This window comes from Thunnus thynnus, chromosome 22 (assembly GCF_963924715.1).
Source record: "Thunnus thynnus chromosome 22, fThuThy2.1, whole genome shotgun sequence".
NCBI lineage: Eukaryota > Metazoa > Chordata > Actinopteri > Scombriformes > Scombridae > Thunnus > Thunnus thynnus.
This window is the reverse complement of record NC_089538.1, coordinates 13,140,829-13,166,460: the sequence shown is the minus strand read 5'-3', so window position 1 is coordinate 13,166,460 and position 25,632 is coordinate 13,140,829. Positions and strand designations below refer to the sequence as shown.

Sequence of the window (25,632 nt, the reverse complement as noted above, 5' to 3'; positions counted from 1 at the left end):
AGCCCCACTGACAACGTGTGATTTCTGTTAAACCTGCATTTTTCACTACATTTGTTCTTCTGTTTTTATCTTTAATTTCGCTTGCATAGCAACTCTGATCAGAGCTGGACAGAAACATTTAGGGCCTATGGATCTTACCGACAGACATGCAAATAAAAACGTCTGAATTTGCATGAGCTATGGCAGAGTAATACAGCAACATTAATGGAGGTAAAATACCATTCAAGTTTCACAAATTTTGTTTTTTAAACAAATGAATGGCAGTGACTCGTGTTAAAAGACATGGTCCTTGGTAATAACATCTTCCTTAATTATTGCTAACAACCAACCAAACTGGAGCTCGTTTTAACCCAATTAAAATCAGAATTACTATTCAGACAAAACATAAAAATAAATGTCGTTGAAAACCAAGAAACAAATTTCAGTTTTTGTATACAATTTGGCAGCATGACTGACATCAAGTTTAAAAATTAAACCATTAAAAAAATCAAAATGAACACTGATTAAAATGCAGTCCCTCTCAATTTTAGGCTCCACTGCAGCCACAGAACAGATGATCTCAAAACCATTTTTACAGGACTTTTAAATGCAACAAGAGCACTGAGGAGGATGCAAAACCGCTAACAGCTGCTCTACTCTGCATAAGCCCCTTTATTCATTTGCATCAGTCAAAAACAAAGAACACTGTACAGTACTTTCAAAAGGACCAGGATGTAAGATTTAGGGGATTAGAGCAGTGAGGTTGCAAATTTCAACCAATTGACAACCCATCCCCCCCTCCCCTCCCCTCCCCTCCCCTCCCAAGCATGTAGGAGAAACTACGGTGGCTGCAAAACTCATGAAAACCGCAAAAGGCCCTCTCTAGAGCCAGTTTGATTTGTCCATTCCAGGCTACTGTAGAAACATGGCAGTACAACGTGGCAGGCTCCCCCATGTAGATATAAAGGGCTCATTCTAAGGTAACAAAAACACAACAGTTCTTATTTTCAGGTGATTAGACACTAATGAAAACATACTTCTGAATATTATATTCCATTTCTGCCGATTGATCCCCTTAAATCATACACATTGGTCCTTTAAGAGCAGTAACCGGTCAGGCAGTACAGTGATGGATCAAGTTTTTTTTCGAACATACTCAGGCAGGACGTGATTTTGGGGTTCAAATGACGAGTAAGAACCTGAAATAAACGTGATGGTTTGGAAGGGGTACGAGATTGAGTTTGCTCGCATGATCAAGGCAACAAAGCTTCTCAGTCGCTGTCACTCCTCTCTCCTCTTTGCAGGAGTCTCTTGCCGCTGGAGGGCAGAGGAACCTCTTGTTTCACAGACGCGCTGCTCTTGGTTTTGCTGTGGAGACATTAAAGCACATGTGACTCATTCGTAACAATAATAATGTTTTAAAATTGTTTAATCCGCATCCTGATGTACATCAAAATATACACAGAGACCGGGACGATGGATTCATGTTTCATATCGACTTTTTCTTTATATAAGAGCAGCAGCAGTTCATGAGAAACTAAACTGGATTAACAATCAATAATCCAAACATATCTTACTAGTGATTATTTTCACAGTGATGTTACAATAATCTGCACAACACCTCTGTTGATCGGTGTGCAGCAGGTTTAACTTAAACACACACAGCGACCTCTAGTGGCAAATGATTTCTACAAGACACAGCAGTGAAATTCAGACAAACATGCTGCTGCGCAACAAGCTGCAGCTTCTGACGTCACGTCATTCTGGGACTTTGGGTTCAAACTCTCAATAATGTGGCCAAACTAACGACAGAGGGTCTGTAATATGTGAGCCAAGTTGTGATGTTTTGAATATTTTGCAAAGTTAGAAGTTGTTAGGGTCGTTTTTAAAGGACGGTTTCTGTTGCACTTCTTACTTCTCTTTCTCAAGCAGGTCCTGACCGTCGTTGATTCTCTTCAAAAACTCATAACGCTCACGTCCACGAACCTGCAGATGAGATCAACAGGAAAATTTTAGCCTGGTAAATTTTGTGATAGTATCCTGCTTTATAATAACAGATGTGTGTGTGTGTGTTTACTTACATATAGAACAAACACCTCCTTGTCGTCCTCCTCTGCACTGGAGGCAGGTTTGGACTTCTTCACAGAAGTGGTGTCAGAAGCAGGAGCGCTCTCTGCAGGGACGAAAAGGAGGTTAACTGGGATCAGCGAGCAGGGACAGAAAATTAAAGCTACTAAAATCGCAGCAAAAACCTACTTCGCTTTTTGGTTTGTTTGGTGCCGTTCTGCGTCTTGGTGCTGTTCTCCTCCTCAGTTTTGCGGTCTCTGCCTGGACAAGCGCAGACACGCACCTCAAAACACCTCCGCCCCAAAACCAGTCCCCTAGAAAGTAGATGAATATTAGTAAAGGTCTCAGAGCTTTCCAAGGCAAATACAAACTGTAAGACTTATGTGGAGCATCCTTAAAGAAATAAACCCAAAACCATTTTTAAAAAAAACGTTAACCAAGATATCCAGTTACTCCACATCCCCCCACCTCCACCTCTTCTCTATACCTAAAAAAAATCCAACAACTCTCCACCACCCCCCCGTCACATCAATTAAAAAGAAAAAACAGGACGTACTCTGGAGTCTCGAGGGTCAGGATGGTGAGGATGGGTCTGCGGTTCATTCCTCCCATGCATGAGCTGTTGCACATGAAGCTCAACAGGATGGTTGTCATCTCGGAGCCCAACTGAAAAAAAGGAAAAGCGCAATTCTTTTAATTATTGCAGGCTGAAGTTCATATGTGGAGAAACAGTCTGACCACCTCTTGCTAAATTGTGTCATGTTGACAAATGTTTTTTAAGCATGACTTTTTTGGTTGTTTTTTTTTTAAATTCTTTGTCTCCTAATTGACTCTTCTGGACGTCCAGTATGCAGCTGCTTTAAGGCCACATCTTAATTTGGGGGACGTTATTTAAGGATTTCAGAATTGCTGTAGTAGATGTGCAGTTTGTGGTCACGTTATGATTTTTTCAAGCTAAAACATGATGTGGTTGGTTCAAATACTTACATAGAAAATCTTGTAAGATCTGACATCACAGGACATGTGAATGACAGGTAAAAAATAACAGCGCTGTAAAAAGTAGAACTGTGAGTAGAAACATTCGCCTTCAGACAGATCACGTGTGACTGGTGTACCTGCGGAGGCTCGTACGGGACGGTCACACTCTGCCTCTTTGTGTGCAGATCTTCGAAATACAGAGCTCTCTGGCTGCCCTCCACTCTGATCAGATGGCTGCGATGCTCCGCGCCTACATGGGTAAGAAAAATAAAAACCATGCTATGCTGACAGATTCTTCTAATAACCACCTTACATACAAAGTCACTCTTCAATGAAACTTTCTTACTGTCTTCATTCTGGTGGTGGGGACATCTGCGGACCACGTCGGCCACGTGCTCGGTCTTCTTGTAAACCGCCGTGGCCCTGAGTATAGCACCCTGAGGAGGCTCCTTGCTCACCAGCACTTCAACAGGGCTGGTCTTCGCCAGCTGGCAGTACAGTTTGTTGAGAAGCTCCGAATACTGAGAGGAAGCACAGGTAGAAATCCGACAGCTATTATTAGTGTGTTTGTGGAGCAACAGAGCTGTGAGTACACAAGTGATGATTCAAAAGTGAAGCACTGGTCTGACATCAGTCTCAGGAAAACACGAGCGCACCAGTTCTAAAACTCAAAATACTAAAAAGGCTTTAAGTCTTTAAGTCTCTTTCTTCACCAAAGAACCAAAAATAAACAACTTAAGTTTAAACTAAATCTTCAAAATCATCAGTATGACCAGATTTATCAAACTAAAAGATGATTTTTACCTTCCTCTGTTTCATTTTTAACCCTTTGGGTGCTGCCCAAAGACAGGAAGACAGTGCAGGAACATGTCCCGTCATGTCAGAGCTGTGCTTTATAACCAGACTGCTCCTCTCCCACAGTCCGGAGCACAAGTCGCAGCAGGCGGGAGTTTGAGTGCAGACCACCCTAACATCGACTAAACTGGCCAACTGCAGAGCGCTGCTGGGTGAGTCATCGTAGACGCATTAATGTGATTGGTTCTTGAAATGCAGCGACTGACTCTAGACCTTAAAATTTAGCAAATCGCCACAAAAGAATAAGATTCCACTTGAACGCCACCATGAGAGCTACGAAAGAACAGATTTCTAACGCACACCAAGGTAAGAGATTTTATTTTACTTTATTTAAAAAAGTTTTCAAACTTCTACACACTGTTGTGGTTGATAAAAACTTCGGAGGCCAGCGAGTGAATTTACTAAATAGTAACAACTTTACATATAAAAACGTCAAATTTGAAAATTCTGTGTATTTCCTTTGAATTCAATTTAGTGAATTACAACAATCCCCATCAGGAGCAGAGTTCCTGCATATAAAACGTATACTGTAGTGAAAGAAACTGAGCTGAAGAGTGAAATAGCGCCTGGACACTGAGCAGCTGTTGAAACGCCTTTTGTCTCAGTCGAGGGGCTCAGACAGCAGACTTCTACATTTTACCATGTTAAGTTGCAGGAAAATCTGCTGCAAGTCCCGCTGAACTTTTAACATTTGTGTCGTGGCATTTAGATTCTTTGTCTCTGTTAAAATTATACACTATGAGCAGTATGTACAAGATATTTATAGCTGTGATTGTCAGTAATTGGTCTTAAATTGATCTGGACAGATAATCTGGTAAATATACCATTTGTAATTTGTGAGATTTATTTGTATATTTACTAATCACTTTAAAAGAAAAAAAAACAAAACCACATGAATCAACAAACAAGTAGAATTTCTAAATTTTGAGAGCTAAAATCTGGGGTTGCTTACGGTGGAAGTGACGGACTTGGCAGTGCCGGACTTCTGAAAACGAAGCTGGAAGCCAAATTCCCCCGGGTAGTCGGTTGTGACTGGGACGGTGGAGGCTGGGGGAGTGACGCCATCTTTGGTGGACACCTCCGGGGCAAGCTCAAACAGTTTCTCATCAAACCCCTCATGCAGCACTTGGTCATCCATAAGCTGTAAAAAGGAGAGCAAAGAGAGTCAGTCTACTTAAATATATAAATTTATCATATGAATATCAACAATTATCTGAGAGAAAACCTTCTCATACAGCAATTCAGACTCATGTTACACGGGGGACATGAAGGCATGCTTACCATGATATCATCTGTCTTCCATCCCTCATGAGGTGCATCATTCACCGTTAAAGCGGTAAAGATGGTGGGAGTTACAGCTGGAATGGTGGAGAGGGAGGGTGCACATCTACAAAACAAACATACAAAGAGATGTCGACTCATTCTTTTTTAAACAAACTGAAATATCGAGACGTTGTCTACTATTAAAAGCACAACTTACACACTCTCCCACAGCTGCTGAAAGGAGTCCTGGCTCAGTGGCAGGTTCTGGCTCAGAGACAGATTGTCGACACTTTGCTCTTCCATCATTAATTTCCCTCCTTTCCCGGCTGAGAGAAAATGAGGAAGAGCCGAGATGCAGGAAATGCTGTGGGGATAACCCGGAAGAGAACACTCCAGTTAGACAGACAGGGTGTGTATCTTCATTAAACTATATGTTAACACTTGAGTATCCATGTGTGCAGCTAAACTTTAGAGCTGCAAGTGAGTCTTCCTTTAAATATCCTACCAACGCTACAAAATTCACCTATGATTCATTTACAATTATATCGAACCAGAGAAAACCAGACATCATTACATTTCATTTATATTTTTCGATTAGCTGATTAGTTGTTTAATCGTTTAGCTGATAGTGTCAAAAATGAGTGGCAAATGACATACCATGATTAACTTTTAGAGCTCAAGGTGTCTAACCAACAGTCCTGACCCAATGATATTCAGTTTACAATCAAATAAAATGTAGAAATATAGCAAAACCTCTTATTTCAGCACGATTAATCGAGTATCAAAACAGTTGGCGATTAATATTTGGTCAAAAAATCGTTTAAGCACCGCTAAAATTGTAATAAGCAAGGTCAAACAAACAAATGGACAATGTTAAAAGGACAAGCTCGGACTAAATGTGATTCATAGCATGATGGAAAACGTTTAACTCTGGAAATGCAAGTTCACAAAGTTCATTTTCACAGGCCTTCAGCCCTACGAGCTGCTAAATAACGTCAATCTGCGTAGCTACCGCTTGTTAAAACCGCCATTATTCTTATTATTTATAAAAACAGATGATCATAATTCTCAAATACACTGTTTGCACGTTAGTCTGTCATTAAATGACTTCACAGTAAGCTGCACCAAAACAAACACGAAAAACCATCCAACATGCTAACGTTAGCTTCCACCATTTTCTCTAAAGCAGGCCCACAAACACTGAATGAAGTTAGCTTCATTCGACCGATTTAACTACCGATAACTCGATGAATAACAGCACAGCTTTTCAACTAGTTATGCTATGTTTATGACAAACTATATATCATCTCTGGTGCTAGGTTTCGGTTTTCATTTTTAGCGAATAAACGTTTTGTGGCGAGCTAGCTTTGCGTTAGCTTCATTGGCTAATTACGTTAGCTTTACGTTCTGAATTCCAACGGACTAACGTTGGTTGGCTAAACTGCCGTAAAACTTTCTTTATCGGACAAAATAAGTTGCTTTCGTGGTTTGTTTTGACGAATGAGGTGTGTGTGACCATTCAGCTACCTTGTATATCCCGCTACGGCTGTCCGAAGGAGATGAGTCACTGATGAGTGTGAGGGAAGCGAGCTGAAACGGTCGAAAAAGCCAAAATATTTTGAGACGAAGCTGAGCACGTTGTTGTTGGGGATTTCCACAAAGCCAGGGGGAGGGGCAGGTCTCCTGATGTGCTTAAACGCAACAATGCGGCCTTCACAGACTATTGGAATTATTGCAACTCATGAACGACAAAACAAAATTATGATTACAGGTTATGTTCTGTACATAACAAAATAAACTTTATTCCAAAATTCTAGCGATAGATAGATAGATAGATAGATAGATAGATAGATAGATAGATAGATAGATAGATAGATAGAAACTATCAGCACCTGGACACATGGATAAGTGATGTGCACGACAAAAACACAAGACAATAAAAACTCCACAGAGCAAATAAAGAGTAAAAAAAGACCTAACAGACAGCAGTAATAAATAATTATAAAGGCCACTTAACTCAACTTTATTTTTCACATACACATTATCAGGACAATGGCAGTGAAATGTTTTCCCACCATATGAACAAGCAGTATAAAATTTTTAACACAGATAGTAAGACACATAATATAAACATACAATATAAATGTAATATAAACATATAATATAAACATACATATGCAACATATAAATATGATATAGACAACTCATACTAAATTTACCTACATAATTTCACTGAAAAACTTCACCGCAGCAGGCACAAAGGACCTCCTCAATCGTTCTGTTGAGCATCGGGGCAAGAGCTGTTTAATCCACTAAAGAGTTTATTGAGGGGTGTTCTTCATATTTTAGGATAACTTAAATGTTATGTCCCCTGCCTCCAAGAATGAGTTGATGTCTTACCTAAAGTTCCTCTTCAGCAGATGAATGTGAAAACAGCCTTCTAGTGTCAAACTCTGCACATACATCATTCTGTACAGTGAAGCTCAAGCATCCAACTGTAGGAACAAGAAGAAAAACATATTTTTGAGTGTAGACAGACTTGAAATAAAGATAATAAAAATGCTAATTTCTTCTATAACATATGACACACTAAAGAAAACTACAGCCTTCTGATGAGCACCTGAATGCAACATGATGACATCATGACGAACCACCGCTCAACTTGTTGTGAAGATAGTTTGTGTGTAATATATCAGTAACCAGTGGAAGTTATTATTAGTGGAAGTGCCATTTCAATGCATGGGCTATATACATTCAACATAAAGAGCTACATACAGTATAGTGGTTAATGACCAAGCTGTGAGGGAAATATTACTGTATATACATCAAGTTTCCAAGTATCAGACTCTCCAAGATCATAATGATTGTATTCATTTTTGTGCACTCACAGGAAACAATTACATGATTGTGCCTATAGGTAAAAATACTTACCACTATGTCTGTACTGTGTGATATTAGTATATGTATTTGTGCCCTGCACCTTCTATTATACATCTGCAGTGACCAAAGCAATGCTGATACTTTGATACTTTAGGGTTACCATCCCAACAACAAACAATTTTGTACCTTAAAGTAGCAAAAGCATAAACAAACACAAATATTGTATATGAAAGTTTATGTTTTGATGTCAGAAATGTCATTTTGCCTTGAAATGCAACAATTTCAAGCCAAGATCTATAATCAGTTTCTCAAGAACCATTGTCCTGTACATTTGATTGCTGTCAGGATGTTGTATCACCAATTTCAGGTCCTAACTAACATCAGAGCGGGCAGGGTCTCATTCAAGGACCGTCATGGATGGCTTCCTCCAGTACATCTTCCTTCCTTTAAACCATGTATGTTGACATTACCTGATTCCACACCTAAACACTGTAAAAAGACTTCATAATCTGCTCTAACAGGCTGGATGACGTTGCTTCTCATCACCCTTCAAATGCCCCTTTGCTGATAAGATAAACCTCTGCACCGGCGGGGCCTGGAGCTGTGGAGAAACTCCGGGAAGGACCTAGGTGCTGCAGCCAAGTGGGGCCACTTTGTGCTCGGCCGCTGGTGACTTGTCGTCAACTGACAACTGGAGTCACATCAAAAGCCCTGAAGGTTGGTTCTTGTCCATCTCTCTGAGTGCCACTTTGGGGCTACGTAGCTGTTTGACCTTTGAATGAATGTGCTGATGGTGCCAGCGAGTCCACTGTGAACTTGATCCCTGTGGCACTGCATATAGATACAATAGTGAGGTCTAACAGAACGGGACCAGTGCAGAGAGGGAAAGAGGTTTTGCATTATTAGGTTGAAAATTTGTCATGTTGCCGGAGAAAGTTGAACTAATCTGATGCTATGTGTAATTAAATCGTCATAGTGTGCTTTGCATGAGGCAGGAGAAGAAGGCTGCATGAGTGTGCGTGTGTTTTGAACCTCTTCCAGTGGTACCTAAGGCCGCATGGATACAGTCCAGGATGACTGCAGGAATACAGCAGACAGCTTCATATAACATTTCACATTTCATATCGATCATTTTTCACCACTGGAAATAGAGACTCTTATTATAATCTGGTGGTCATAAAGTGTCTTTCTGCATGAGGCCAGACGGAGTCATACGCTGTGGGCTTTTGAAGACGAGCCCTTCTGTCCTCTGGTGAAGGCCAAAATACAGCCTGAGCGACATGCATGATCTGGTGCCAGTCTGTCATAGTGCATTTATAGGATTGACTGCAGTGTGTAGACTTTATTATTCATTGCACAACCTGTGTACGTGCCAGTCTACAGTGGCTGATAGTCTTTTATTAGTAGGGTCCAAGTGTTTTGTGTATAAGCTACGTATAAAGATAGAAAACCTACATGTTATAATAATGAACCAACTGAAAAGTCGGTCCTGTTAGTACAGATACCAAATATTTAAATTGTTTTTTGTTCCTGTCTCCCCCACTTAAAACAGGGAGAAACACTGCAGGGAGTAGGCTCAGGCTTTCACTGCATGTAGGGTGGTTAGCATTAAAAGGTTCATGAGCATTAGCAGCTTGGCAGAGTTAACGGAATAGTTTGACATTTTGGGAAATACCTTTAGTTACTTTCTTGCAGAGAGCTTAGTGAGAAGATTGATACCACTTTCACGTGCATGCAGTAAGCGATATTTATATTGCCAGAATGGCAAAGTCATTCCCCTCCGTACTCTGCCTCTGATTGGCTTGCCCTGATATTCTTACCCTAACCCTAACCAATCTCACTCCTCATGCCTAAACCTAACCCACCCAACCATCAGAGGCAACGAGTACTAGCCAATCAGAGGCAAAGCAGGGCAGGTCATGACTTTGCCATCCTGGGGAAAAAAAATTTGACGTACGGTAAACATGAAGCTAGCTAATACCCATGCGAAATCAGCAAAGCGTAGTGTTTAGCGTCCTTTTGTTGATTCTGGTAAGGACAAATCTAAAGTAAATTAACAATATAAGATTAGAAAGGTAAGAAGTTATACTTCACTTTTACACCATTAAATCAGTTGGAAACATTACATAGCCATTTATAACAGTAGTTGAAGTAGATTTTTAATAGAATGTTAGCAAGAAGGTGTTTGGCTCAAGACACAGTGACGTTACCTCTGCCAGCAGCTGGTTAGCTTAGCTTATAGCATAAAGACTGGAAACAGGGAAACAGCTAGCCTGGCTCTGTTTGAAGGCAACAAAATACACCTGCCAGAACCTATAAAGTTCACTAATTAACATGTTATATAGTTTGTTTAATCTGTACAAAAGCTGAAGTGTATAAATGACAAGTTGACATTTTACTGGAAGTTATGTGCCGGATTATTTTTTGGTCTTTTTTTTTTAACCTTTAGGCAGAGCCAAGCTAGCTGTTTCCCCCCCGTTTCCAGTCTGTATGCTAAGCTAAGCTAACTGGCTGCTGGCTGTTGCTCCATTTTTAAATTACAATTATGAATGTGGTATTAAAATTTTCATCTAATTCTCTGCAAGAAAGTGGATATACAAATATTTCTCTAAATATCAAACTATTCCTTTAAGTTTGTAGCAAAAAATTACTATTTCTTTAATAATTATTGAAATAAAGATACGTGTTGAGATTTATTGCTTTGCCCACATTTTTATTTGGTCATTATAGAAACTTTTATGAAGTGAATGTATGTTAAATTTGTGAAATCATGGTTGGTCATTTAGTTAAATCTAATTTAACTACACTTTTTCCTAATTATCTTCTGTATTGGGTCCCATATCGTTGCATTATTTCTGGACTAGCTAGTTGATTTGCTGACATTTTTCCCACCACGTAAAAAACTGAACACATAACTTAATATTCATACATGTTAACTATACAATAACCCTTATTACTAATGTTTGTTTCTGAGGTTTTTGATCATATGAAGTCAGAATTTCTCTCCCAGCAAACAATTGGAAAAAGAAACGTGATGTAAATGTCATTGCCTGTCACACACTGACAGTGATCATACAACGCAACACCTGCCAACCATCACACGACTCAGTTTACTGTAGCATGATTTTGAACCAGCTGACCCCACAAACCACACACACACACATGCATACACACACACACACACGCACACACATACACATACAGGGTCATGAGAAGGAGGAACATTATTTACATTGGTTGTTTCTCGTTATGAGGCGAGTATTAGAGGGCAGTCACATGCCGTGTGGTGGTGTGACTTTTTGTTTCAGATAACAGTAAAACATGCGCCGGCTGACGTCTCCAGTTTAGCTTTAGATGATTGGGTTTAAAAAGTTTCACATGGGGCGAAGTTGTGAGTGCAAGCTTATTTATATCTTTTTCTAAGTCGGTACGTGTAGTTCTAACATTGTTCTTGGCTCTCTCTGTATGAATTCATGTGATACTTTTTGGAAATGTAATACTATCATCTGGCTACGTACATGAACCCCCAAACTATGTCTGTAGGGGCTCTACGCCACTGTTCTGATGGTGTAAAGTTTCTCTACATTTAGTCAGAGTCACATACTCACACATACATGCTTGGGGCCCCCTGGCTGCAGTTGAGAGGTGTCAGGTTGTCCTCTTCTTTCTCAGTGTGCCTATGAGGGAAGGGAAAGGCAAAAGGCAAAGGCGGTGAGCTCCAAGGAGAGAGTGGTGTGAGGTGGGGGTGTGTCTGCGAGGGGTGGGATCAAATTATTTTATTGAGAGATCTAGAGCACATATTTTTCCACTGAGTCTCTTGGCCGACCTGTACATTTCCCGCTCGCGGTAACCCTCCCACAGCACACCCCCTAATCCCCGCCTCAGTCACACCATCACACCCACCTCCAAACTTCCCCTGACCACACCTAAACTGCTAACTCAGGTGGCACAGTCCAAATTTAGGGTCCACCTGTTGCCTGGTGGAGGAGGATTAGGCTTTGTTGTGTGCAACAGGGGGAAGGGTTTGTGTGGAACGGGGTGAGCTTTGGTGTGTGTGACCCCTTTGGCATGCGCTCTGAAATAGAAAGGGATTTATGGATGTTGGGAAGACAGACAATGGCAACCAGAGTGACAGAGACGAGCCCCTCTTCGCTGGCCATGAGAAGTGTTGAGTCATGGCTGGTGGTGCTGGTGGTGCTGGCAGACTCTTGGGTTCGTCTGAGGTCCAGCACCTGTGAAACTATGTAACCTCTATTATTTTAAGTTTCGGAGCTGATAGCATCAGAGAAGTTGTAGCTGGAAATCTTGCACCTCACGAGCGAAGAAAAAGAGTGAAATACACCACATTCTTGTTTTGAGGTTATTCAAATTTGTCTCTTTTTTGTATCCACACAACTGAGTTTATCATTCTTTACAAGGGCAGCACACATAATATAACAGGGCTCATAAAACTGGATCAAATTTGGCCCTCAGCAAACCTTCTGCACATGATTTCCAGGGAAATTGTGGATTTAAACAAGTATCTTCAACTCTAATCACACCTCTAGCACTCCTACACCTCATCTCTTTGCCCCCAAAATAAAAAGCCAGACCCCCTTGACTGAAAGACCCCCTTGGTTCTGTGTTGCACGGTCTTCTTCCCGCACACATGCTCTCTCCTTTTGCCTTCAGCCAATGGTAGTTAAGGTCAAGAGAGCTTCCTGCTTGCGTCTCGACCTCTGTTGCAGGACCTCAAGATCAGTCAAGTGGGCCTCTCTGGAGCTGCAGCCTCACCCTCTCCTCTCCTCCCCTCCCCTCCCCTCTGGATAGAGGCGTGCACGTGGGTGTGCGGGGGGTGTCGCTCTATCCCAGCTGGACGGACACAACACAAACTTCAAAGAAGGGAGGACACCCTGCAGCACCGGACGCACCAGATTAATCACTTCGAGCTTCTCTTTTGGATTCTACTTCTTCTAAAGTGCTAAAGGTTTAAGTCCGGTTTTGTTGTCCTTTTGGGGGAGTTTCACGTGTCTCCTTTTGGCACCAGACGCATCTGTCACCAACTGCTATTGGGTGTCTGGAACTGCCAAAGTCATGCCAGCCGGGTTTCACCAACTCGGGGGGGAGGTAAATTTTCTTTTTTTTTCTACAGAGCTTTTCACAGCTCATAAATATGGCTGTGATTGCTTTTTATTCCCAAAAAAGTTGTGTGATGAATTATGCGGTGTAAGAAAAGCTTTTATTTTTCTCTGTGCGCATTTCTTTGCTCAGTGTGTATTTTTATTTGGAGAGATTTTACGCACAAGTGTATCTCTGTTATACACCAAAACTCTTAGAGAAATTGCAAAAAAAAAAAAGGTTTAAAATGTGTTTAATAATTGCCTGTTTAAGCAGGGAGAGACATTAACATCAGCCTCGATCTAAAGGGACGTTGTTGGCCCTTATTTAGTTTCTGAGCGTTGACCTTGACAAGGCAAATATGTGAGTTTACAGGTCAGAGCTCAGTATTGTGGGTTTTGTCAGGCCATCTAGTTGGACTGGTTCCTTTTCAGTGCACTCATAAACAATGGCTGTCTTGTATGCTACCTCCAGACAAAAACCATTTCTAGGCCAGATGGATGTAAGTGTCTGTTTTAAGTGTTATTCCTCTGATTGTGGACAATTCATTCTCACCATATGTTTGAAACAAGAGGATCCGGACTGTTATCTGTGATGCCATCAAGAAACAATTCCCGAAGCTGCTTCCTTGCCAATAAACAGGAGACTGACTGTGGACTGTCTGTATCAGGGCAGGTTCCAGGGATGTGGGAGAAGCTTAGAAGTTTTGGCTTCGATGTAAGATAAATCTCTTAAGCATGAAAACTCAAACAAAGCAAAAAGCTGACACATTGTATGAGCTTCCCCTTTTAGTGCCAAGGTTTTTTTGTTTTTTTTTTAAAAAAGATACCACAAAAAAGACTCAAATAAAGCTTGAAAATTGTATTTATAAAACTGTACCAGATGATACTTAAGTCTTCATGAATGAATCTGTGCTTGCTTTTGAAAGCTGTAAGAAATAATAGAAGTCCACATTTCTATTATATCTTACAGTTTGTTAAAAGCAGGTACCGCTTCATTCATTATAAGCGACGAGTAACCTGCACGTTTTCCTGAAATGGGGTTAACATGGAGTGCAACAGAACATAACTGGCTACTTCTGATGTTTTACCTTTTCTGCAAGGACACGTGCACAGACGTGCGCGCAATCACAAACACACACCCTTTTGTTTTGGTGCATGAATACTAAACAGCCCTTATTTTGAGACTCAACACAGCAAGGTCGAGTCACAGCGTCACAGACTCAAACAAACTTAGAGTAGAATAAAAATGAAAACAACAGAATGGAAAGCTAAATACATACAAAAATACTTTCTTTTAGATGTTTTGTCATTATATTGGGTAAATTATCCAAATAGTAAACATTAGCCAAGTGTGTATGAACTGTGAAAACATCTTTCTATATTTGGGGCCAAACATCACTTTAAAACTTTATATTTCTGTTGTCAGGTGAAAAACCCACATCTGTCACATCTGTCAACTTTTCAAGAAGCCTTGTTATCACCACAGTGTCTTTTATCTTTTCATTCAGCAGGTCTTGAAAGAGTTTATAAGCCACAAACTTGTAGACTGAAGCCCTAAAAAAGCGTAAAAATGACTAAATAACCATGAAATCACTGTAAAAAATCAGTTTTCAGCTTTTATGCCTTTAGCATCTTAATGCTAGGTAACCAATCTGCCAGTTATGAAATGGCTTAAACACAGTTCGCTGGAGGGGAGGATCTCAGCTCCCCAAGGTCGTCTTGTCTGTCACCGTGGAGACAGGTGCTTGTGGGGCCTGATGGGAAACTGGAGGGAAGTTAAAGTTCAGACGGGTGTCAGCAGTAAAGAAGCCAGTGAAGTCATTGACAATGAGATTGTCTCTCATCAGGATCACAGTTATATATAGTTGATATTAGTGGATAAAGGCTATGAATGTGTATGTGTGTGTGTGTGTGTGTGTGTGTGTGTGTCCCCGTGAGTGTTGAACTCACAGTTGTCCACCTAAGCTCCCTTATAATTTGTCACTATTATCTTTACAAAAACAATTCTCAGTATTACTCACTGTTCTGAAAATAGTGTTGTTTTTAATGTGTGTATGTGTGTGTGTGTGTGTGTTTCTACTCCAGACAGTGACAGGAACCCTTGCTCTCTCAGTCTTCACCGCTGTACTGGGATCTCTGGAGTTTGGGTACAACATCGGTGTCATCAATGCACCTCAGAAGGTAAGATTGATCACTAAAATAATGTTCAAAACCAGCCAATAGTAACAGAAGCCAATCTCCTTTTAAAAAAAGAAGCGTTTAAAAGAATTGCAGAAGTAAGATGCAGGAGCCTAACACACTGACATTTAACGTGACGTCAACAAGTCTTTTACAAGTTTACAAGGTGGCATGTTTAAAGACACAACATCTTGCCGTGCTGCTTCAAATAATATTTGGAACATAAACTTGGAAGAGGGGACCAATCCCAGGCGTGGGAAATAGGAGATCTGTGTGATGCGTAGACAAACACTTGCTGTTCAAGAGGGCAAGTCTGTTGTTGTGGGAAATAGATATTTCTGTCTGTTTTATGTCACATTTGGACAGAAACATGCTGCTGCACATGTATAAGAAGCCATTTAACATTGCATATACTGTATAGATATCTATATCTACATATATCCATCCATCTATCTATATAGATAGATATGGATATATATATAGATCTATCTATCTATCTATCTATATATATATATATAATATCTATCTATCTATCTATCTATCTATCTATCTATCTATATATATATATATATATAATATCTATCTATCTATCTATCTATCTATCTATCTATAAAGATATAGATATAGATATAGATATAGATGGACATATAGATATAGATATATAGATATATAGATAGATCTATATAGATCTATCTATCTATCTATAAAGATAGATATAGATATAGATAGATATAGATATAGATAGCTAGATACAGATATATATAGATAGACAGATATAGATATAGATATAGATATATAGATATAAATATAGATATATATATATAGATAGATAGATAGATAGACAGAGACACATGATTCTGAAAACCTGACTTGCTCAGCCCATAAAACGTTGCTCCTCATATTGCAGACACATCTGGTCTTCCAGTATGGAGGAATGCTTGAGTACTACATGTGAGACACGTATCAAGATGATTTATGACTATATGTATACAGTATGTACTGTATGTGTCTTACTCTCTCATCAATACTGAAAAACGTATGTCGGTACAGAAATGCATCGCAAAACGACTAAATATAAACTAAACTCTGTTGCTTAGCGTGTTGGAAAGTGTTTCTTGTTTTCTGACTCAGCTGCTGGTATTCAGGCATCTCCTTGACTCTCAACATCAAACGTGACTCAGCTGACGTAGTTTCACAGTGACACTAAAACCAGAAGAGACGCCGAGCTGTTTGTGTGACATTTTGAGATGGTTTTGTTGGTCATTACAATAGAATTGTTTAAAAGCTACAGAGTGTTGGTTTTACTGTTACCTAAAGATTATCCCTTCATCATGCATGATACGCATATTCAGTTGTTTTTTTACATTAAATATTATTATCAATATTAGAGCCGAAACAATACCTGAATTTCGATATAAAAATGATACAAATACCCTAATTTGAGAAAATATGAGCATGTTCAGAGAACAATACTACAAATTTGACCAGACATTCAATGCCAGCTTTCAGTGCTTGACAGCTTTAAATACTTTGACATATTTTACTAACACATTTTAGTTGGTACCTAAAAAGTATTGAGTAAAAGTGAAGAGTAAAGTTCAATACTCATGACTAGATGTGAATAGGATGTGTTAAATCCAGAGATTTTGCCAAAAAAACAGCATGCACGGCAAGTAAATCCTCCTCTGATTAAAAAAAGTGAATTGAGTTTTTTTTGAGTTCTTTAAGGGTATTTTTATTTTTGTGCACTTGCACAGTGTCCTGGGATATTTAAAATACGGTAGTTCATTTTAAATATCAATTATTAGTTTCACAAGCCCTGAAGATAAAAGCTATTTCAAAAACTCTTTAAATGTAACATGTTAAACATTTAAATGTAACAATAAAACATTTAAAAATAACTTTTAACATGTTTCTCGTGCAGATCATCGAGGCGGACTACAATGAAACATGGGTGCAGCGGTACGGAGAGCCCATCCCCACAGGGACCCTCACCTCCCTCTGGTCCCTGTCTGTGGCCATCTTCTCCATTGGGGGCATGCTCTCCTCTTTCTGCGTGGGGTTCCTGTCTGAGTGGCTGGGCAGGTAGGATGTCACACACCCCAGTTTGAGTATTTTCTACTGGAGCCTGCACGGTGCATAAACACAAGCTTTGAGATGCAGCAGATGTCAGCTGATTAATCCTGTATTTTAAATGTGGAATTTTAGGTTCAGGTTTGGATGTTGAAGCAAAGAAAGATCTTCTAACAATCCGAAATCTATCCTACAATGTGTTTTTGCTTAGAGATGAATCAGAAATTCACTTATTTATCTTACTTCTAGTTGAACAAAACATTTCAACCAAACAGCTCAAGGTTTTAAAAGTCTTATGTGGTTCCCAACCAGAGGGTCAGGATCCCCCAAGTGGGTAACAAGGTAAATCCGGTATTGTGAGAAAATTCACAGGATAGGAAAGCCAAAAAATGTGCTACACAAAATATATGTTTTTTAAATGAAAGTTAATCTAATCTTGGCTTATTTCTTGTGAGTTATGAAATAATATTTTGTCTTTTGGTCTCTAAAAATGACTCAAATAATTACTTTTTGGTTTATTTGGTCATATCTCATAAAACATATGACAAGAAAAAGACTTTGGGAACCACTGGTCTTATGTAAGGGAATTTATACATACTTGTCTAATTTGTTTGAACATATTGCAAAATTAAAGCTTCTAGCTGCTTCATCCATGAAGTCTTTGGGGAGGCAGTAATGAGAGTCAAGCACTCACAAACTCTACATGCATCATGTCACAGTCTGATTCACTTGTGCAGAAACACACAATGAGGACAATGCAGACAACTTACTGTTGGACAAAAACTTAAATGCACTGTGTCACATCTGAATAACCTCAATAACTGGCATATATAAAATGGATCCTGTCGTCCAGTCTTAGTCATTCAGGGGGAAACTCTACCCAGGATGTTACTCGTCGACCCAATTTCCCGCTGTAACCTGAGCTGGGATGCAAACTGGACTACAGCCCACAGCTTTACTGACTAAAAGGGGATCTTGGCTGTGGAGCGGTGGGGGGTCGGATTGGGCGTTGAGCTCGAGTGCACTCAGGACAAGGTCTTCCGAAAAAAGCAGCGTTAAAGACAGCAGGAGCTGCGCGACCTCTGAGGTCAAAGCGATTTAGATGCAACTCAAGTCTCCTGTGCACAAAGAGTTCCTCGTTAACAGTAGCTCTGACTGTTTAGTGGGAGACCCTAGAGTTTAAAGTAACAGATGTGAACACAGGCAGAACAGTAAGCAGTGCTGTTAAAAAAATATTCTGGAGGTTATTACAATTATCTTGATGTTGATAATTAATTTTAAATGTAGGTGGCCCTCTGTGATAACCATAGTAACAGGAAAATATGTGGGAAGCATACCTTTTTGGCACGATTGGCAATGATCAGGGTCCAAAAATAACTTCAGATGAAATGGAGTGATGCCAAACTGCAAGGTGGACTATATTAAAGTCCATTGCTTCACTGTGTGAATCATAATTAGGTTTCCCTAAACAGTTAGTCAGCATAAAATATTTGCTGACCTTCTCTTCCTGCATCCACTTTTCTATTCTATCTGTGCCTTCTACAACATTTTACATTTTATAAATAAAGAAACATTTCTGTTTTCAGTCAGGTTGAGCAGCCAACTTCAGTGTTTTTGTATGACACTGCCCTCTGGAGGCTAAAATGTCACAGATTTATGATGTGTGCACATCCAAAGGACCTTTGTATAGACTTTACTGTACATCTAACTACAGATAAATATTATAGTCAAAGCTATTAATAATGTTCATCTTTCAAATACTACAATGTGTGTTTTTAACATTCTGTATATCAACTTTAGACAAACATCTTTCCATCTGTCTGTAAAAAACCTAATATTTACACTACTAGCAGTAATTTGTATGTTGATCATGATTTAATGCTGTAGTGATTGTGTAGCGAGTAGTGTTTTTTAAATGTATGTACTCAGAGTGTTTGTCAATGTCAGATTTAATATTTCAAATATAACTGTCATTAAAAAAGTGAAGGTATGTAACATCTGAGAAGTGATTGACTCCAACGATGCCTTGTTTGTGTTTTTCCAGGAGGAAAGCCATGCTCATAAATAACTTGTTTGCCTTCATTGGTGGAAGTCTGATGGGGCTGGCCAAGCTCTGCAGGTCCTTTGAGATGATGATCCTCGGACGTTTCATTATCGGTGCCTACTGCGGTAAGAACTACACTTTTTTTGAATTTGAAAGTTGGCAGACTTATGTATGATTGAAAGTTTATCTGACTACATCTGGACATCTTTTCCATGCAGGTTAAACATACTGCTAACAATTATTTGCAGCTACTTTTTGTTGTGTTGCAGTCACTCATTTCCCTCATGCCTGATAGACAGTTTCTGACTCTCACCCAACTTTTTCTCCCTGCAGGGCTGGCATCAGGCTTGACACCGATGTACGTGGGTGAGATTGCTCCCACGAGTCTGAGAGGGGCACTGGGCACGCTGCACCAACTGGCTATAGTCACTGGTATTCTCATAGCACAGGTATGATAGTGCACCGTGATGTTTTTTTCTCTTCCTGTCTGTACAAGGACTGAAATAAACATGTGAAAACAGCATATGTGCACTTTTATTTGCCATAAAAACCACAACAAGGCCATTTCTCAAAATCATATTGATGATTCTGGATCCTCAAACTTGCAGCTAATTTGTGACGAAACATCTTAAGATTAGTCAGAACTTGTTTTTGTCTCCGCCTTATCCTTCCATCCTCTGTCATCCTGTCTTTAACCATGAAACTCTACATACAAAAATACAGTGATGAGGCCTCTACAAGCAGAAAACAACCCAACCTAGATCTATTAAACCCATTCACAAGAACATCTTGAAGCTTTGCAGCCAATTTCTTTATGTCCATGTTCTATTATACCAACAAGGATAAGAGTTTCATGTTTTATATTAATATTTTGTAATAGTTTTTTCTGATATGTTTTATGTGAACTTTTAAAATCTTATTCCATCTGTTGTATCTGTCTCCTGTTCCTGGGTAGATCCTCGGTTTGGAGTCATTACTGGGCGGTGAGGACTTGTGGCCCGTCCTGGTGGGTTTAACTGTTGTCCCAACTGTACTTCAGATGGCTCTTCTGCCTTTCTGCCCCGAGAGCCCCCGATTCCTCTACATCGTCCGTTGCCAGGAGCACCACGCAAAGAGTGGTGAGTGAAGCCGGAGTACTCCAGACTGGTCTTTAAAGTCCAACTGAATTTTTTTTGTCTACTAATGCATACATACCTGCTCTGTAGATCACTTGTCCTGTGATCTCCATTGAGAAGAAATCAGAGACCAAAGGGGGAAATTTACATTTTAAATTTGGTGTTTTCATGATGGTGCCCCCTAGTTTTGCATTAATTCAATCTGACTACATAGCTGGAGTTCTTATTTCGATACAGCAAATCAAAACTTGCATAAAGCCATAACGTGGCGTTCTATCATAGGCAGAGCAGACGGTCACACTGAGCCTGATAGTATCCTGCTACACAAGAGCCACAGAATCTGAACAACAACCCACATTAGCTTTCCTGCTAAAGTCTCCTTCTTATATCACTTACAAACATGAGGACACCTTAGCTTGTGGAACCAGCCGCCAAACAAACATTCACCGGGGAAAAGTGTACCGCTAACATCATTTAGCAGGCCGGATAGCTAATTAGCTGCTCAGCTACAGCCCATTAAACAGCATGTAAACATACCTGCAAGTGTCACTTCTGACCTGTTGGATGCTGGTTTGGTCATTGCTCTTCATGACCAATGACTCCATGACTTGTAGCTACAGCATTTTGTTTACTTTATCTCCGTTCAGTATAGTGTAGCACTTGTAGCCTACCAGCTAATGTCAGTCAAACACACCAGCCAGCCAGCTGAGACAAAAAGGAACATTTCTGATATTTCCCCAAAGACCTTTTTTTCTTTTTTTTAAAATTTTGATAATAAAAAACTATTAACAGTATATTTAAAAATATATACTGTTTTACTTTTACTCAATCTTGGACAGCAGACACAGAATCTGTGAAATAAAAGGATGCTATTAATGAAACATGATGTTATTTTGTTATTTATTAATAAGGTTAAATCTATCAAATCTAATCTATGTGACTAGAATCTAAGGGACAGTTGAATGTTTCACCAATCAGCTCATACAGAAGGAGATACACAAGGAGACACCCTTTTGACACTTTCAGAATCTTTTTCTCGCTGTAAAATATGACTGTTGTTCAAAAAGAAAGGCTGAGATGAGTTTGGATCAAACTGAGTATTTGTTGGTTCTACAAACCTCAGAAGACATTTGACATGAGGCTGAGCCAGTAAGGGTGGATTTCTATTCTGGGGTGAACTAACCCCTTAAAAAATCAGTCAGATTTACAACACTACGTAATCACTACAGTACAGTATCTTGCTATTTGTACTTAAGCACTCTTGGGTCACCTTATGTAACATTTATGGAGCTGATTGTACTAGAACAAGTGTCTTGTAAGATCTTAAGATACCCCTCTTAACAAATTAGAGCCTCTCTCTGTGGCCTTCAGCATGATTTGTCTTCACTTCATGGGTCTAAAACTCAAACAGATTCTCAAACTTTAAAAATACACAAACATACCTACAGCATATCTTGATTCTTACTCTTCACATTTTTTGCAGGCCTGAGAAGGTTGACAGGCAGGCCGGAGGTGGGGGACATGCTGGCAGAGATGAAGGAGGAGAAGAGGAGGATGGACATGGAGAGGAAGGTGTCCATCCTGGAGCTCTTCCGCTCTCCGCTCTACCGCCAGCCCATCATAATTTCCATCCTGCTACAGCTCTCCCAGCAGCTGTCCGGAGTCAATGCAGTGAGTTGAGGCTATTTCTGCATCATTGTATGAGTGTCTAATGACAACAATACACCTCACATGAAGCCCCAAAAAAGGAAATCCGTGAAAAAAGAGAAATCAGTGATATCAGTAATATTGACATAAGCTAATCTTGTTTACTCCTCTGCACAGATTTTCTACTACTCCACCAGTATCTTCATGAAGGCAGGAGTCCAGAGTCCAATCTATGCCACCATAGGGGCTGGCGTAGTGAACTGTGCCTTCACTGTGGTCTCGGTCAGTAATCAAACTAACACGCTATCTACTTGGCTTTTTGATGTGCTCCTCCTTTCTTGCAAAATTATTTAATTATTCAGGCAGTGTTCAGTCTTTTTAAATATCACTTTTATAAAGTTTACAGTTCTGCTATGTACCAAAGTGTCTCTATTACTGTTTAACATTGTTATCAAATTGCAAATAAGATAACAGACGAGGTTGGTCACCCAACATTCCTGCATCACAAATAGGCCAACATTGATAAGACAGGTCAAGATGTTTCAATGTCACTTAATGGGTCAAGAAACATGTTTTACAACTCAATTATTTTGACATTGCTGCTTTTTTTCTTCCTAATCATGGAGAAAATATACTTTTAAAATCATATTTCAGTACACCCTTGGTGAAGTTGTATGATAATATCTCTCTGAGTCATTTGTTTATCTGAAATAGGATAGCTCCACTTTGCTAACCTATTCCGCTCCTATAAACAGCTCTTCCTGATTGAGAGGATGGGTCGGCGGACGCTCCACATGCTGGGGCTGGGTGGGATGTGCATCTGTGCCATCATCATGACCGTGGCTCTTGCCTTATTGGTCAGTCTCCCAAAAAGATGCAAATGTTTGGTACTATTACAGATAATTCCCAGTTTCTATGAACACCTGAATCTTGTCTTCTTCCACCTAACAGGACAATGTTCCTGCGATGAGCTACGTCAGCATGCTGGCCATCTTTGGTTTTGTGGCCTTCTTTGAAATTGGTCCGGGCCCCATCCCCTGGTTTTTTGTCGCTGAGCTGTTCTCTCAGGGTCCAAGACCGGCTGCCATGGCTGTGGCCGGCTGCTCCAACTGGACTGCCAACTTCATCATTGGCATGTGCTTCCAGTATGTTGCTGTGAGTATTTTTTTTTTTACCTTTCCTAATTGAGGTCCTATACAATCATGAAAGTAGTCCACCAATGATTTAATTATCTTGATGCTGGCTCCAATTTATATGGCTTAAGTAAAAAATTAGTGCAGTAGACAAATATCTCAGCTTCAATCAAGTGTAGTTCTAACAATTTCCGAAAAATGCCAAAGCTAGCATGGTTCTAGGGATGGTAGCGTCGGTCTGTCCACTACTTTAGACAGAAATGTCTCAATTACTGGTTGGATTGCTGTTAAATTTGCTAAATACATTCATGGTGCCCAGAGGATGAATCTTAATGACTTTTGTAATCACCTGAAACTGCCTGTAGCACCACCATGAGGTTGACATTTTTGGCTTTGAGTAAAATGCCTCAACAACTATCGGATGGATTGTCATGAAATTTGGCACAGACATTCACGCCCCCCTCAGGATGAATTTTACGAATTGGTGATCCTCTGACTTCTCGTCTAGTGTTATCATTAGGTCTGTTTGGTTTGTGTTTACTGCTAATTAGCAAACGTTAGCATGCTACCATTGATTTTTTTTAATCGTGACTTCCTCCCATCCTTCCCCAGGATCTTTGTGGGCCATATGTCTTCCTGATCTTCGCAGCACTCCTCCTCTTCTTCCTCATCTTCACATTCTTCAGGGTGCCAGAGACACGGGGCAAGACCTTCGACCAGATTGCAGCAAATTTCCACCAGCGCTCGCCAGGAGGAATGATGGATATGGACTTGGACCTGGACAAGCCCAGCACCGAGCTGGACTACTTGGGGGAGGAAAGCATTAACTGAGAGTCCCGGCCTGAAGGAGGGAAGACAGGCTGGCAGACATAGATGGGACAGCACCACTTGGGGTGAACTGTGTATAAGGGCTTTACTCCAAAGTTTCATTTTCTGACATGTATATTGAGGTCTATTGTCATGTTCTTATAGATTGCGGTGCCAAAGCAGTGTTAAAGGTGTGTGACAATTTGAGTGGAGGATCATTTTTGGACTGTCCTGTGCTGGTGCCACTGCAATACAAGGTTAACGGTTATGAATTAAGCCTTAAAGAGAAACCTGTGGATTACAAGTTGACTTCTGTAGTTTTAAGGAATAAGGTGCACATAAGTGTCTTGACTGTTGAGGCATTAACTGCCAATGTGGTAGGATTTTATTCCATGGTGATGCACTCGGTTGCAATATTGACAGACAGGAGGTGGTGAGACTTTGGAATTCCTGCACTTTATCTACAAAGACATCCAAAGTTTTCAGAGCTTGAATGTTTAAAGAAAAACTGTAGAATAAACAGCCATGGAGTTGAGCATGCTTGCCTATTTTTTTTACTAAAGCTGGGAACACTCTTGAAGACGTGTTAAACAAGAGACAGCACATCCAGATCTACACAACACCTACATGATCATATCCTGATTTGTAAAAATGCACCAATGATGTAATTGTAATGGCTCTAACTGGTCTAAAGTTTGAATCCTAACTCTCTTTACGTTACACAATAACTAGCGCTGGGTATCAAGTGGATACTTTTTGGTAATGACCAAACTATCAAGTACCAGAAGCTGCTCAGATTTTGTAATCCTCATACTCTTGAATCTTATTTTGTCAATTTGAGGCAAAGTTCTGGTATAGCTGTTCAATCTTTGAGGGAAAAAAAAGAAACAGCCTTCAAGCTTTCATTTTCAAATTGAGTTAAGTTGTGTAATATGTTCCCAGCTTAAGTGAAAGGCAAGTGCCAATACAAAGTATTTTTCTGATCATGAGTAACTCATTGCACAGCCTGCAGAAATGCTACTTTAAAGAAACAAAAATCTATTTTACTACGTCATGTGTACATAGTGTGTGTTGGTTGTCGATATAAAGTTTAAAATGGTATGAGGGTCTTCTTTATGCACTCCAGTAGGTGTTTGGTTTTATAAACAGAAGCCCAATTTACTAGACTAGAGCAAGATGTGCAATCACAAGGGCTGCCTGTAAAAGAGATCTTCTTGTAGATTAATTTTGTATCACACAGGTATCATGTTTGTGTATTTTTTTTTTCCTGGCATCTGTTGTGTGCTGTTTGCCATCTGTTCTTTAAACGGTGTGTATCACTACCTTCTGAAAATTTGTATGGAGATTGTTCAGAGAGAATTTGTATAAAGAGTGATTGATGCCGTGGTCATGATGTGACTAAAAGATGTACTGTAAATACTGAAAAAAAGGCCTCCACTAATTACTGACTAATGCTGCACTGTTAACTTATATATTCCAAGTAATCCAGTTAAAAAACACATAACAGTCAAAAT

The 25,632-nt window shown here is 39.9% G+C and overlaps 2 protein-coding genes and 1 long non-coding RNA gene across 4 annotated transcripts; 2 read left to right on the top strand and 1 right to left on the bottom strand.

Annotated features, from left to right (window-relative positions):
- Nucleotides 1-1,132: 1,132 nt before the first annotated feature.
- On the bottom strand, nucleotides 1,133-6,823 carry tp53 (tumor protein p53). The gene is made up of 11 exons (XM_067580325.1): nucleotides 6,670-6,823; nucleotides 5,360-5,506; nucleotides 5,161-5,266; nucleotides 4,832-5,020; nucleotides 3,371-3,545; nucleotides 3,162-3,274; nucleotides 2,603-2,712; nucleotides 2,236-2,360; nucleotides 2,061-2,152; nucleotides 1,895-1,965; nucleotides 1,133-1,347 (listed from the first exon to the last, which is right to left on the bottom strand). Exons 2-11 carry the CDS (start codon nucleotides 5,446-5,448, stop codon nucleotides 1,251-1,253), a joined length of 1,167 nt encoding a protein of 388 aa, XP_067436426.1. The 5' UTR covers nucleotides 5,449-5,506; nucleotides 6,670-6,823; the 3' UTR covers nucleotides 1,133-1,250.
- LOC137174843 (uncharacterized) lies at nucleotides 3,552-8,701 on the top strand. Its single transcript, XR_010925485.1, has 3 exons — nucleotides 3,552-4,031; nucleotides 4,105-4,185; nucleotides 8,544-8,701. It is a non-coding gene; the product is annotated as an uncharacterized lncRNA (long non-coding RNA).
- Nucleotides 8,702-12,765: 4,064 nt separating this feature from the next.
- On the top strand, nucleotides 12,766-25,622 carry LOC137174839 (solute carrier family 2, facilitated glucose transporter member 4-like). Of its 2 annotated transcripts, XM_067580323.1 has the most exons (12): nucleotides 12,766-13,128; nucleotides 13,694-13,836; nucleotides 15,207-15,302; nucleotides 17,224-17,384; nucleotides 19,417-19,541; nucleotides 19,750-19,865; nucleotides 20,372-20,534; nucleotides 22,015-22,202; nucleotides 22,356-22,460; nucleotides 22,934-23,035; nucleotides 23,130-23,333; nucleotides 23,924-25,622. In XM_067580323.1, the coding sequence occupies exons 2-12, from the start codon at nucleotides 13,714-13,716 to the stop codon at nucleotides 24,140-24,142; spliced, it is 1,602 nt and encodes a 533-aa protein (XP_067436424.1). In that variant the 5' UTR covers nucleotides 12,766-13,128; nucleotides 13,694-13,713; the 3' UTR covers nucleotides 24,143-25,622. The 2 variants fall into 2 exon arrangements, with proteins under 2 accessions (XP_067436424.1, XP_067436425.1); XM_067580324.1 differs by lacking the exon at nucleotides 13,694-13,836 and having other exon boundaries at nucleotides 12,768-13,128.
- Nucleotides 25,623-25,632: the final 10 nt, after the last annotated feature.

Bases quoted from the DNA above. Each gene is read 5' to 3' on its own strand.
- LOC137174839 (XM_067580323.1), top strand. From the start codon at position 13,714: ATGCCATCAAGAAACAATTCCCGAAGCTGCTTCCTTGCCAATAAACAG. The intron at 13,837-15,206 runs GTAAGATAAATC...TTTCTACTCCAG, and splicing joins TTAGAAGTTTTGGCTTCGAT to ACAGTGACAGGAACCCTTGC. The intron at 22,203-22,355 runs GTGAGTTGAGGC...TCCTCTGCACAG, and splicing joins AGCTGTCCGGAGTCAATGCA to ATTTTCTACTACTCCACCAG.
- tp53 (XM_067580325.1), bottom strand. From the start codon at position 5,448: ATGATGGAAGAGCAAAGTGTCGACAATCTGTCTCTGAGCCAGAACCTG. The intron at 2,713-3,161 runs GTACACCAGTCA...CCTTTTTTTCAG, and splicing joins TCCCGTACGAGCCTCCGCAG to TTGGGCTCCGAGATGACAAC. The intron at 2,153-2,235 runs GTAGGTTTTTGC...TCGTCCCTGCAG, and splicing joins CAAACAAACCAAAAAGCGAA to AGAGCGCTCCTGCTTCTGAC.